Here is a 14,123-nt window from a genome sequence, read left to right as displayed (position 1 = left end):
CTATCCAGCCGCCTCATCTACCCAGCCTGCCTCCCTCTACCCAGCCTGCCTCCTCTTCCTCTACCCAGCCTGCCTCCCTCTGCCCAGCCTGCCTCATCTACCCAGCCTGCCTCCCTCACGCCCAGCCTGTTTCCCCCTCTACCCAGCCTGCCTCCCTCTACCCAACCTGCCTCCCTCTACCCAGCCTGCCTCCCTCTACTCTTCCTCTTCCCCCAGCCTGGCCCCTCTGCCCAGCCTGCCTCCCATCTACCCAGCCTGCCTCACTCTACCCAGCCTGCCTGCCTCCCTCAGCCCAGCCTGCCTGCCTCCCTCATCTATCCAACCTGCCTCCCTCTGCCAAGCCTGTCTCCCTCTGCCAAGCCTGTCTCCCTCTGCCAAGCCTGTCTCCCTCTGCCAAGCCTGTCTCCCTCTGCCAAGCCTGTCTCCCTCTGCCAAGCCTGTCTCTCGCTGCCAAGCCTGTCTCTCTCTGCCAAGCCTGTCTCCCTCTGCCAAGCCTGTCTCCCTCTGCCAAGCCTGTCTCCCTCTGCCAAGCCTGTCTCTCTCTGCCAAGCCTGTCTCTCTATGCTAAGCCTGTCTCTCTCTGCCAAGCCTGTCTCTCGCTGCCAAGCCTGTCTCTCTCTGCCAAGCCCGTCTCCCTCTACCCAGCCTGCCTCCCTCTGCCCAGCCGCCCTCATCTACCCAGCCTGCCTCCCTCTACCCAGCCTGCCTCCCTCTACCCAGCCTGCCTCCCTCTACCCAGCCTGCCCCCCTCTACCCAGCCTGCCTCCCTCTGCCCAGCCGCCCTCATCTACCCAGCCTGCCTCCCTCTACCCAGCCTGCCTCCCTCTACCCAGCCTGCCTCCCTCTACCCAGCCTGCCCCCCTCTACCCAGCCTGCCTCCCTCTACCCAGCCTGCCTCCCTCTACCCAGCCTGCCTCCCTCTACCCAGCCTGCCTCCCTCTACCCAGCCTGCCTCCCTCTGCCCAGCCACCCTCATCTACCCAGCCTGCCTCCCTCTACCCAGCCTGCCTCCCTCTACCCAGCCTGCCTCCCTCTACCCAGCCTGGCCCCCTCTACCCAGCCTGCCTCCCTCTACCCAGCCTGCCTCACTCTACCCAGCCTGCCTCCCTCTGCCCAGCCACCCTCATCTACCCAGCCTGCCTCCCTCTACCCAGCCTGCCTCCCACTACCCAGCCTGCCTCCCTCTACCCAGCCTGCCCCCCTCTACCCAGCCTGCCTCCCTCTACCCAGCCTGCCTCCCTCTACCCAGCCGCCCTCATCTACCCAGCCTGCCCCCCTCTACCCAGCCTGCCTCCCTCTACCCAGCCTGCCTCCCTCTACCCAGCCTGCCTCCCTCTACCCAGCCTGCCTCCCTCTACCCAGCCTGCCTCCCTCTGTCCAGCCGCCTCATCTACCCAGCCTGCCCCCTCTGCCCAGCCTGCCTCCCTCTACCCAGCCTGCCTCCCTCTACCCAGCCTGCCCCCTCTACCCAGCCTGCCTCCCTCTACCCAGCCTGCCTCCTCTGCCCAGCCGCCTCATCTACCCAGCCTGCCTCCCTCTACCCAGCCTGCCTCCCTCTACCCAGCCTGCCTCCCTCTATCCAGCCGCCCTCATCTACCCAGCCTGCCTCCTCTACCCAGCCTGCCTCCCTCTACCCAGCCTGCCTCCCTCTACCCAGCCTGCCTCCCTCTACCCAGCCTGCCTCCCTCTGCCCAGCCACCCTCATCTACCCAGCCTGCCTCCCTCTACCCAGCCTGCCTCCCTCTACCCAGCCTGCCTCCCTCTACCCAGCCTGCCCCCTCTACCCAGCCTGCCTCCCTCTACCCAGCCTGCCTCCCTCTACCCAGCCTGCCTCCTCTACCCAGCCTGGCCCCCTCTACCCAGCCTGCCTCCCTCTACCCAGCCTGCCTCACTCTACCCAGCCTGCCTCCCTCTGCCCAGCCACCCTCATCTACCCAGCCTGCCTCCCTCTACCCAGCCTGCCTCCCACTACCCAGCCTGCCTCCCTCTACCCAGCCTGCCCCCTCTACCCAGCCTGCCTCCCTCTACCCAGCCTGCCTCCCTCTACCCAGCCTGCCTCCCTCTACCCAGCCTGCCTCCCTCTGTCCAGCCGCCCTCATCTACCCAGCCTGCCCCCCTCTGCCCAGCCTGCCTCCCTCTACCCAGCCTGCCTCCCTCTACCCAGCCTGCCCCCCTCTACCCAGCCTGCCTCCCATCTACCCAGCCTGCCCCCTCTGCCCAGCCGCCCTCATCTACCCAGCCTGCCTCCCTCTACCCAGCCGCCCTCATCTACCCAGCCTGCCTCCCTCTACCCAGCCTGCCTCCCTCTACCCAGCCTGCCTCCCTCTACCCAGCCGCCCTCATCTACCCAGCCTGCCTCCCTCTACCCAGCCTGCCTCCCTCTACCCAGCCTGCCTCCCTCTATCCAGCCGCCCTCATCTACCCAGCCTGCCCCCCTCTACCCAGCCTGCCTCCCTCTCCCCAGCCTGCCTCCCTCTGCCCAGCCGCCCTCATCTACCCAGCCTGCCTCCCTCTACCCAGCCTGCCTCCCTCTACCCAGCCTGCCTCCCTCTACCCAGCCTGCCTCCCTCTGCCCAGCCGCCCTCATCTACCCAGCCTGCCTCCCTCTACCCAGCCTGCCTCCCTCTACCCAGCCTGCCTCCCTCTGCCCAGCCGCCCTCATCTACCCAGCCTGCCTCCTCAGCCTTAGCTCTGCCCTGCAGCCAGCTGCACTGTCTGGAGCTCTGTCACTGGCTGACCAGACTGGTTACACTTGATGTGCTTTCTCCAGCAATGCTGCTCACTTTCAGAATCAGAATCACCTTTATTCACCAGGTACATTTACACATACTCAGAATTTGACTTGGTGATATGGTGCTACAAGTAATAGACAACATTTAGAGACAGAATACAGGCAACCGATTTCATACGAAGTTTACATACATTATATACAATTAGGTAGAGTGAGCATAGCGCTATAAGAGAGTGAGCAGATATATAAATATACAGTGGGTATACGGTTGATATACAGTGGGTATACGGTTGATATACAGTGGGTATAAGGTTGATATACAGTGGGTATACGGTTGATATACAGTGGGTATACGGTTGATATACAGTGGGTATATGGTTGATATACAGTGGGTATACGGTTGATATACAGTGGGTATACGGTTGATATACAGTGGGTATACGGTTGTTGATATACGGTTGATATACAGTGGGTATACGGTTGATATACAGTGGGTATACAGTGGGTATGGTTGATATACAGTGGGTATACCGGTTGTTGATATACAGTGGGTATACGGTTGATATACAGTGTTGATATACAGTGGGTATGTGGTTGATATACAGTGGGTATACGGTTGATATTGATATAGTTGATATACAGTGGGTATACGGTTGATATACAGTGGGTATGTGGTTGATATACAGTGGATATACGGTTGATATACAGTGGGTACGGTTGATATACAGTGGGATATACAGTGGGTATACGGTTGATATACAGTGGGATATGATATACAGTGGGTATACGGTTGATATACAGTGGGTATACGGTTGATATACAGTGGGTATACGGTTGATATACAGTGGGTGGTTGATATACAGTGGGGTTGATATACAGTGGGTATACGGTTGATATACAGTGGGTATACCGTTGATATACAGTGGGTATACGGTTGATATACAGTGGGTATACGGTTGATATACAGTGGGTATACGGTTGATATACAGTGGGTATACGGTTGATATACACGGTTGATATACAGTGGGTATACGGTTGATATACAGTGGGTATACGGTTGATATACAGTGGGTATGTGGTTGATATACAGTGGGTATACGGTTGATATACAGTGGGTTGATATACAGTGGGGTTGATATACAGTGGGTATACGGTTGATATACAGTGGGTATACGGTTGATATACAGTGGGTATGTGGTTGATATATACAGTGGGTATACGGTTGATATACAGTGGGTGTTGATATACAGTGGGTTGATATACAGTGGGTATACGGTTGATATACAGTGGGTATACCGTTGATATACAGTGGGTATGGTTGATATACAGTGGGATATACGGTTGATATACAGTGGGTATACGGTTGATATACAGTGGGTGTTGATATACAGTGGGTGGTTGATATACAGTGGGTATACGGTTGATATATACAGTTGATATACGGTTGATATACAGTGGGTATGTGGTTGATATACAGATATACAGGTATACGGTTGATATACAGTGGTTGATATACAGTGGTATACGGTTGATATACAGTGGGTATACGGTTGATATACAGTGGGTATGTGGTTGATATACAGTGGGTGTGTATACGGTTGATATACAGTGGGTATACGGTTGATATACAGTGGGTATACGGTTGGTTGATATACAGTGGGTATACGGTTGATATACAGTGGGTATACGGTTGATATACAGTGGTATACGGTTGTATACAGTGGGTATACGGTTGATATACAGTGTGTATACGGTTGATATACAGTGGGTATACGGTTGATATACAGTGGGTATACGGTTGATATACAGTGGGTATACGGTTGATATACAGTGTGTATACGGTTGATATACAGTGGTACGGTTGATATAGAGTGGCGGTTGATATACAGTGGGTATAGAGTTGATATACAGTGGGTAGTATCCATAGTCCTTTAGTACAAATTTACAGTATCAGTATGAATATATCTAAATGCAGAGAGATAGACAGAGTGCAATGCAGTATAATGCAGTTATTTTATGTACAGTTCAGAGATGGCTTGATGCGGTGTGCAGCATAGAGTGTCCTTTAGTATCCATAGTCCTTTAGTCTCTTTGCGCCAGATAGCTGGTTGGTGAGGGCCATAGTCCTTTAGTCTCTTTGCGCCAGATAGCTGGTTGGTGAGGGCCATAGTCCTTTAGTCTCTTTGCGCCAGATAGCTGGTTGGTGAGGGCCATAGTCCTTTAGTCTCTTTGCGCCAGATAGCTGGTTGGTGAGGGCCATAGTCCGATAGTCTCTTTGTGCCAGATAGCTGGTTGTTGAGGACCATATTCCTTTAGTCTCTTTGCGCCAGATAGCTGGTTGGTGGGAGCCATAGTCCTTTAGTCTCTTTGCGCCAGATAGCTGGTTGTTGAGGGCCATAGTCCTTTAGTCTCTTTGCGCCAGATAGCTGGTTGGTGGGAGCCATAGTCCTTTAGTCTCTTTGCGCCAGATAGCTGGTTGGTAAGAGCCATAGTCCGGGGCAAGAAACTTTGTGGTGGGAGGTTTTGGTCAAGAGTGACCTGAACCGCATGCCAGAGGTGAATTTTTGGAGTGGGGGAGACCAGGGTGGGAGGAGTCGGTGATGATCTTTCCTGCATGCTTCCTTGTCCTGGAGGGCAGGTGGCAGCCTATGACCCACTATGCAGAACAGACAATATGTTGCAGTTTGCCCTTGCAGTGGGCAGACCCAAACCAGACTGTGATGGAGGAGGTGATTATGGATTCAACGATTGATGCGTAAAACCGGATCAGGATTGCCTGGGTGATTTTTTTTTACTTCAGCTGCCGCAGTTAGTACATCCACTGTTGTGTCTTCTTGGTGACCGCTGTGGTCATGTCCTCTCACTTGAGGTTGTGAGAGATGATGTTCTCCAGGAATTTGAATGATTCAGCCCTGTTAACAGCTAAGCCAGCAATCTCGAGGGGGAGAGATAGTGGGGGGCTGTTCAACTGAAGATCATATGGAATGTTGCTATGGAATGTTCCAGTGACATCTTATTATGAATTCAGGTTTTGTCTCTGGATGGAGGGCTTGGGAAACATACTGTACAAGACCCATTTTATAAATGTACAGTTGAAGTCGGAAGTTTACATACGCTTAGGCTGTAATCATTAAGACTCGTTTTTCAACCACCCCACAAATTTCTTATTAACAAACTATAGTTTCGGCAAGTCGGTTAGGCCATCTACTTTGTGCATGACACAAGTAATTTTTCCAACAATTGTTTTCAGATTATTTCACTTATAATTCACTGTATCACAATTCCAGTGGCTCAGAAGTTTACATACACTAAGTTGACTGTGCCTTTAAACAGCTAGGACATTTCCAGAAAATGATGTCATGGCTTTAGAAGCTTCTGATAGGCTAATGTACCTGTGGATGTATTTCAAGGCCTACCTTCAAACTCAGTGCCTCTTTGCTTGACATCATGGGAAAATCAAAAGAAATCAGCCAAGGTAACACGTTCATCTGTACAAACAATAGTATGCAAGTATGGACACCATGGGACCACGCAGCTGTCATACCTCTCAGGGAGGAGACGCGTTCTGTCTCCTAGAGATGAACGTACTTTTGTGCGAAAAGTGCAAATCAATCCCGGAACAACAGCAAAGGACCTTGTGAAGATGCTGGAGGAAACAGGTACAAAAGTCTCTATATCCACAGTAAAACAAGTCCTATATCGACATAACCTGAAAGTCCCTCAGCAAGGAAGAAGCCACTGCTCCAAAACTGCCGTAAAAAAGCCAGACTACGGTTTGCAACTACCAAAGATGGTAGTTTTTGGAGAAATGTCCTCTGGTCTGATGAGACAAAAATAGAACTGTTTGGCCATAATGACCATCATTATGTTTGGAGGAAAAAGTGGGAGGCTTGCAAGCTGAAGAACACCATCCCATCTGTGAAGCAAGGGAGTGGCAGCATCACGTTGCGGGGGTGCTTTGCTGCAGGAGGGACTGGTGCACTTCACAAAATAGATGGCATCATGAGGTAGGAAAATTATGTGGATATATTGAAGCAACATCTCAAGACATCAGGAAGTTAAAGCTTGGTCACAAATGGGTCTTCCAAATGGACAATGACCCCAAGCATACTTCCAAAGTTAGGGCAAAATGGCTTAAGAACAACAAAGTCAAGGTATTGGAGTGGCCATCACAAAGCCCTGACCTCAATTGAATAGAACATTTATGAGCAGAACTGAAAAAGCATGTGCGAGCAAGGAGGCCTAAAAACCTGACTCAGTTGCACCAGCTCTGTCAGGAATGGGCCAAAATCCACATTCACATTGTGAAGCTTGTGGAAGGCTACCCAAAATGTTTGACCCAAGTTAAACAATTTAAGGGCAATGCTACCAAATACTAATTGAGTGCATGTAAACTTCTGACCCACTGGGAATGTGATGAAAGAAATTAAAGCTGAAATAAATCATTCTCTCTTCTATTATTCTGACATTTCACATTATTAAAATAAAGTGGTTATCTTAACCTCTCTGCGATATGTGGGACGCTATAGTTACCTGTAAACTTTTCCAAAACATTTCAAACTACTTTTGTAATACAACTTTAGGTATTTTTTAACGGAAATAATCGATAAAATTGAATACGGGATGATCTGTGTTCAATACAGGAGGAAAACAAACTGTAGCATGCTTTCTGGTCACGCGCCTCTGTCTAACAGTACACTTCAAGTGACCCTCGTTCAAGATGGCTGTACTTCTTCATTACACAAAGGAATAACCTCAATCAATTTCTAAAGACTGTTGACATGCAGTGGAAGCGATAGGAACTGCAAGAAGGTCCCTTAGAAATCTGAATTCCCAATGAAAACCCATTGAAAAGAGAGTTTGTCCTCGGGGTTTCGCCTGCTAAATAAGTTCTGTTATACTCACAGACATGATTCAAACCGTTTTAGAAACGTCAGTGTGTTTTCTATCCAAATCTAATAATAATATGCATATCTTATCTTCTGGGGATGAGTAGCAGGCAGTTGAATTTGGGCATGTATTTCATCTGGATGTGAAAATACTGACCCCTGTCACCAAGAAGTGACCTAAGACAGGGATTTTTTACTAGGATTAAATGTCAAGAATTGTGGAAAAATTTAAATAAAATCAAATACAATTTTATTTGTTACATACACATGGTTAGCAGATGTTAATGCGAGTGTAGCGAAATGCTTGTGCTTCTAGTTCCGACAATGCAGAAATAACCAACAAGTAATCTAACCTAACATTTTCACAACAACTTACTTATACACACACGTGTAAAGGGATGAAGAATATGTACATAAAGATATATGAATGAGTGATGGTACAGAACGGCATAGGCAAGATGCAGTAGATGGTTTTTGAGTACAGTATATATATATATGAGATGAGTAATGTAGGGTATGTAAACATATAAAAGTGGCATTGTTTAAAGTGGCTAGTGATACATGTATTTAAAAATGGCAAGATGCAGTAGATGGTATAGAGTACAGTATATACATATGAGATGAGTAATGTAGGGTATGTAAACATATAAAAGTGGCATTGTTTAAAGTGGCTAGTGATACATGTATTTAAAAATGGCAAGATGCTAGATGGTATAGATACAGGATATACATATTTTTACATGTAAACATTATATTTCCATTATTAAATTGGCTGTGACGTTTTTTTACATCAATTTTTCCATTATTAAATTGGCTGGAGTTGAGTCAGTACGTTGGCAGCAGCCACTCAATGTTAGTGGTGGCTGTTTAACAGTCTGATGGCCTTGAGATAGAAGCTGTTTTTCAGTTTCTCGGTCCCCGCTTTGATGCACCTGTACTGACCTTGCTTTCTGAATGATAGCGGGGTGAACAGGCAGTGGCTCGGGTGGTTGTTGTCCTTGATGATCTTTATGGCCTTCCTGTGACATCGGGTGGTGTAGGTGTCCTGGAGGGCAGGTAGTTTGTACACATGGAAAATGGAATGGATGGATCCAGTTATCATTTTCTATCGATTAGATCTTATGTCGCGGGGTGTTTCCTATCTGGATGTTAGGGCTACCAGTTGAAACAGATAAAAGGAAGATTTTTCAGTGGAACATTTGTTTCTGCTTAGCAGGCATCAAAAAAGGGCTATATTTAGAATGTCGGTTAACGTGAGACAGGATGTATCAATTAAGGAAACGTTATTGTGAGATAGCAGCAGGAGAACTAGGTCCTGTTGAAAAGTGAACAATGAGAATGAACCCCTGCACTCGCCCACCAAAGCCCTTTCAGACAGGCAGCTGAAATAGGCAGTGAAGGAAGTCACATATACAAGGCTCCTTGCAGCCCCCAGCCCTCCTCACCACTGTTTGTCTTCAAGCTTTACCTGTTACAGCTGGGTCCTCCATTGTCACAACTCACTGCCTTTCTATGCATGACTGGCCCCCATTTACCAAGTCATTATATTAATAGATGGCCTAAAAACCAGAGAGAGGGAGAGAGAGAGAGAGAGAGAGAGAGAGAGAGAGAGAGAGAGAGAGAGAGAGAGAGAGAGAGAGAGAGAGAGAGAGAGAGAGAGAGAGAGAGAGAGAGAGAGAGAGAGAGCGCCCGCACACACTCACCAGGGAGGTAAAACACTGTGGTTGAGCCAGGCTGTCAGTTTGATAACCTGAAAGCCTCACGGACTTCTCTGTCCTACCCTGCACTTGGAGAGACCCGGGTCTGTCCTCTGGGTTTAGTCTGCCTGTCAGTCTTTCCCACCCACCCTCTAATGGAGAGCAATAGCCTTGTAGAGCAACAGCAACACCAGAACGTAAAAACACAGTCAATCAAGTTTGTTGTAAATGCATCTCATGGTTGAGTAGGAAGTGTTTGTTTCTCACATCCATTAGCCTGGAGTTGAAGCGTCAGCCGGAAGCTAATCTTGCAGTGTGCATGTTGCAAGGATGGGAGTGGGTGTTTTCCTTCTTCAGATGTGGATCTGGAAGATAAAACAAATCTCTTTAAAGGGCCCACAGATTAAATCACGTTAACCTCATAGTCGTGGGAAGTAGGGGTGCTGACGGTGCTGCAGCACCCCCTGAAAAATCGGAAATTTAAAAAGTATCAATAAAAAAATATATCCATCTGCAGCGCCAGAGCGGGCAAAAAGATTTGTCCAGCCCCACCCCCAAACGACTTCCCGCGGCTATGGTTAACTTTAAGAATGCTGAGTGCAGACCGACAGACGGAGAGAGCAGTTATCATGGTGGGAAAACTGTTGCTATCTCCAGGCATGGAATTGTTTGTTGTTTTAACCTTTAGATAAGACATATAGTATTCCATGCACATATAATTGGCTTCATTGTCTCTTCAACTCAATTACTAATATTAAGCTGTAATAAGCATTAATGTGATAGTATCAAATAAATGGTTGAGGCACTGGCGTTACAGTAAGATGGCGTTTTCAACCCTTTTGGAATGTGAATTGAAACTATAAGGAGTCAGGAGTCAGGGAAAATTATAATCCTGTGTCCTTGGATGGTGTCCAAAATGTAGAATTCAATCAACATCATTTCTCCTCAAGGATGTCTCCATTGCTCAAGGACTTCCTCCCTCTAAAGTCCAGTCAGTGTGCCTCTCAGACTGGGATGGATGACCCTGAATACTAGCTAGGCCCTTGGCCTTCATGCAGGCCTAATGTACTGTACTCATTCATTATCCTGGTGAGAGGAGATGACTGCCATGTTATAGACTCCCACGTGGTAGCAGGCAGCCCGATCACTGCCATAACCACAGCCTGTGTCCATGCTGGGTGTCCTGGAGCCTGCAGACCTAGTATCCGGCTGGCGGCTGCCATCCTCCCATCCTCCTCCCCAGACACAAGCCTCAGAACTCTGCCAAGTCAGCTGCCATGTTGTCTTTGGACTGGACTGAAGGACAAGAGAGAAGGAGACAGGCTTCCGAAGCACACCGCTGACTGTAGGTCTGTCTGTCTGCAGTTCTGTGTCTGTCGGTCTGTAAGTAGGTCTGTCTAAGGTTTCAGGTTTTCATAGGTCTCAGTGTGCCAGACGCGTCAACCACCTTGCCTCTCTCAGAGTTACACTCAGAGTGTGTACACAGGGTAGTACGGATGAGAGGAAAGCCAGGCAGCAGGCAGGAGGATTTAAGTGGGTTGGCTGTAGGAAATCCGTGGTGAGAATCGGAGGCGCCAAAGCCCCCAGCCCCCAGTGTTAGCTACAAACCCAGGAGATAGTGGAGCGATAGATTCAGCAGTAGACAGAGGCTGAGTCCCAGGTCAAACACACTACAGTCACGGCTCCAAGGCCTGGAATCAAATGAGACTGAGTGTGGAAGACAATTAGGCTCCCATCCCTCGATACAATCTGCAGAACCAGGGCATATGCCTCTGCTGTAAGATCCATAGAGTTTGTAGTTAAAAGCAAATTATGGGAGCTGTCGCTTCAGGGCTGTCTGGGCTATAGAAGAGAGGGTTTGTGTGTGTGGTTCTGGCAGAAATGTTGTAGTGGGTGTTTTGTACAAGTGCAAAGGCTGAAGACGGACAGGCTGAAGTTTCCCTCCTCCAGGCGTTGGTTGCTTGCTGGTCTAACAGAGCTTCACCTGGTCCATGACTCACCCCAGTAGGAGACCAGGGGAGGCTGTCACTACGCCTTATTCCCCCCGAGTCAGAAAACCTACAGTCATGACCTGTACCGTCACGAGAAGTCTGAGCTCATATGGAGCTGAGTGACCGTGCTTTGAAATGTGTAATCTTGTGATATTTTTCCTGCTCATCTTCCTCTGCACAGAAAAACCTGGTTGCGAGTCAGTGAGGGCGGTCTCCCCCTCTTTCCTCCCTCCCTCACACCCTAGGCTGGCCTGCTTTGTTCCCGCCTGGCTCAGCTAACAGCTAATCCTGGCCAGTCATCACAACCCAGAGCTCCTGACCAGACATAAAGGCTGGTGAGGTCGGACAGCATTCCCCACAGAGCCCTCTCTCCACTCTGTGCAGTGGGGCAGAATGTCTCAGCATGGCATCCATGGGTGAAGTGACCGACCTCTTGTTGGCTCTGTCTTCACAGTAGCTAGCTATTTACCACACGCTAATGGGCTTGTTCAGTATGCGCTCTCTATGTCAGACCTGGGTTCAAATAGTATGTGTTTTCTTTCAAATGATTGCTGAATTTGATTGAGCATACATAGAGTGCAATATTGGCTTGGTTTGCGCTTTTGGTTCTATTCCCTTGGTTCCATTGCACCAGGCAAGCTCAATCAAACTCAGTTAAAGTATTTTACTTAAAGCAAATACCACTTGAACTCAGTTGTGTGTAGTAGACCCTTTTCACACATGATAGGACAGGTCAGGATGGGACTGACTACATGTGTGTCCTGCTGTGAACCGATGGCTCGTGAACACCAGCCGTCAATGATGACTTGGCTGACTGGGAGCAGGACAGTGTGGTTGTTACTAGCACAGTGTGGTTGACCTCACCTTCTCTCCTCTCCTCTCTATCTGTGGCCAGCGCCTCCGGCCTGGGGTTTCACTCCTGCCTCCCTCCACTGCCCTCCATTGTCAGCCTCGCTGGCTCTGTGGCAGGATTTATGTTTCACATGAACGCTCCCATCATCACTTGGGCTAAAACAGGAGCCTGCAGTGTGTTAAAATGCAACGCAAAGCAGATGTGCTTGACATTGCCATGGACTTTCCAAGGACCTAAAGCTCTGTAACCATAGAAGGGGAATGCGTGACCCTGTATGACTGCTGCCAGCCCGCTCATAGCCCTCTGATGCTGCTGAAGTGAAAGCAGAAAGCACAAGACCACATTAGGGCCCTCATCCCTCGTCTTGTGGGGCATTTGAGCAAAATGAGAGTCTGTGAAAGGCAAATATCATGTGACACGTGAGGAGAGTGTTTTTCCTCACATTCAAAGGGTTTAATAACAGCGTCTTTTTCTCGGGGGAGGTAGTCTTTATTTACGCGTTCGTGTATCTCACTGCGGGAATAATTGTTTCAGTTGTCCTGCGATGCCCCTGGGGAGAATGTCGCAGAGCACATTAAGAGTGCCACCCTTGTGTTTGAAGGTCACAGTATTATTTGACCAAATAACAGGGAGAGAGAAACCCAAGCTGAAGTGAAGGATTGTTGATAACAATGCTCTAGGGATGAGGAGGTTTCTCTGACAGAAGCCTGCCAGGTTCATTACACCTCCTGTGGTCTCTAGGCTGCGTCATGGGAATGCACAGGGAAAGGACCTAGCAATGTAGTCTCTCCCACAAATGCTTGGCGGGGGATAGGCCTAGAATAGATGAATATATAACAACAAGGTGGGATTCAATTCAATTTCATCTCTGGCATTTGGGGATTAGTCCTTAGATCATAAACCTCCCCACTCCCACTGCACAAATATTTATTGCTTTGTTAAATGGTTCCGTGTGCTTCTTTCTGGGTAAACAGCTGTGGTCTGGTAATATCTCCATCTGGCGCTTGGCTTTTCTAACTGGTTTTATGATAGCAGTACAGACCCTGTCACATGGGGTGACTCAAGGCTCATCAGCACCATCTTGTGTAATGACTCTGCAACACAAGCTATTATCGGGATGCTCTCAGGCTTTCATTTACAAATTGCTGATTAGATTTGTAAATGAAACTCCCGAGGGACAAAGAGGATGTGGTTATACTTGTAGGATGGATATGTATCAATTTCATCTTTCCCTTCATCTGTCTCTCTCTCCCTGTAGGTGGGAGGCGTGGGGTGGGGTTGGGAGCATGGCTGAACCACGCCATGAGAGCACCAGCAGCCTGCAGAGGAAGAAGCCTCCATGGCTCAGACTGGACATTCCCACTGCTCAGGTGTCCCTGGATGAGCCACCCACCTTCGTCCAGGTACAGCACACACTCTCTCTCTCTCTCTCTCTCTCTTTCTCTCTCCCCCTCCTCTCTCCCTATCTCTCCATCTGCATGCCTTTCCTTGTATCCCACACTTCTTCTCTGGGTCTCATTCTTCTCCCTGCTTTCTCATTGTCTCTCCCACAGAGTTGTGTTGTGGTCTGTTGTAACTGTATGTGAATCTCTGCATGCAATATGGCTCTCATTGTGTGTATTTCATCTCTGTCTCTTTCCATGGGTCTTTCCCCCCCCCCCCCACTGCAGCCGGTGAAGCGCCAGGGTTTCCTCCGCAGTATCAGCATGCCAGTGGAGCCCTCCCATCTCCGGTCCCCGCCTCGCGACCTCTTTGACCCCCGCCGGCCGCCCCTGCTACGCCAGTCCTCCATCACACAAACCATCAAGAGGTAAGGCGAACATATCAACGCTCTGGAGCTACTGAAGGACACCTTGGTTGGTTAGATCATGGTTGTGACACGGAATCGTACGACCTGCAGTGGGCCCACTGCAAATATTTGATTATGAACTTGTCATGATGGTGTGAAATAAGCATGTTTTA

At 49.0% G+C, this 14,123-nt stretch overlaps 1 protein-coding gene across 3 annotated transcripts in view; it reads left to right on the top strand.

The window, feature by feature from the left end:
* LOC115110353 (inactive rhomboid protein 1) overlaps positions 1 to 14,123 on the top strand; it is a 61,150-nt gene that overhangs the window by 26,905 nt on the left and 20,122 nt on the right. For all 3 annotated transcript variants that reach the window (XM_065010123.1, XM_029635940.2, XM_029635941.2), the window contains exons 2-3: positions 13,420 to 13,564; positions 13,832 to 13,971. In XM_065010123.1, coding sequence (XP_064866195.1) covers positions 13,448 to 13,564; positions 13,832 to 13,971 — 257 coding nt within the window. In that variant the 5' untranslated portion in view covers positions 13,420 to 13,447. The remainder of the gene's footprint in view (positions 1 to 13,419; positions 13,565 to 13,831; positions 13,972 to 14,123) is intronic.

Source organism: Oncorhynchus nerka, linkage group LG26 (assembly GCF_034236695.1).
Source record: "Oncorhynchus nerka isolate Pitt River linkage group LG26, Oner_Uvic_2.0, whole genome shotgun sequence".
In the NCBI taxonomy this organism is placed as follows: Eukaryota; Metazoa; Chordata; class Actinopteri; order Salmoniformes; family Salmonidae; genus Oncorhynchus; species Oncorhynchus nerka.
This window is presented reverse-complemented; position numbering and strand designations above follow the sequence as displayed.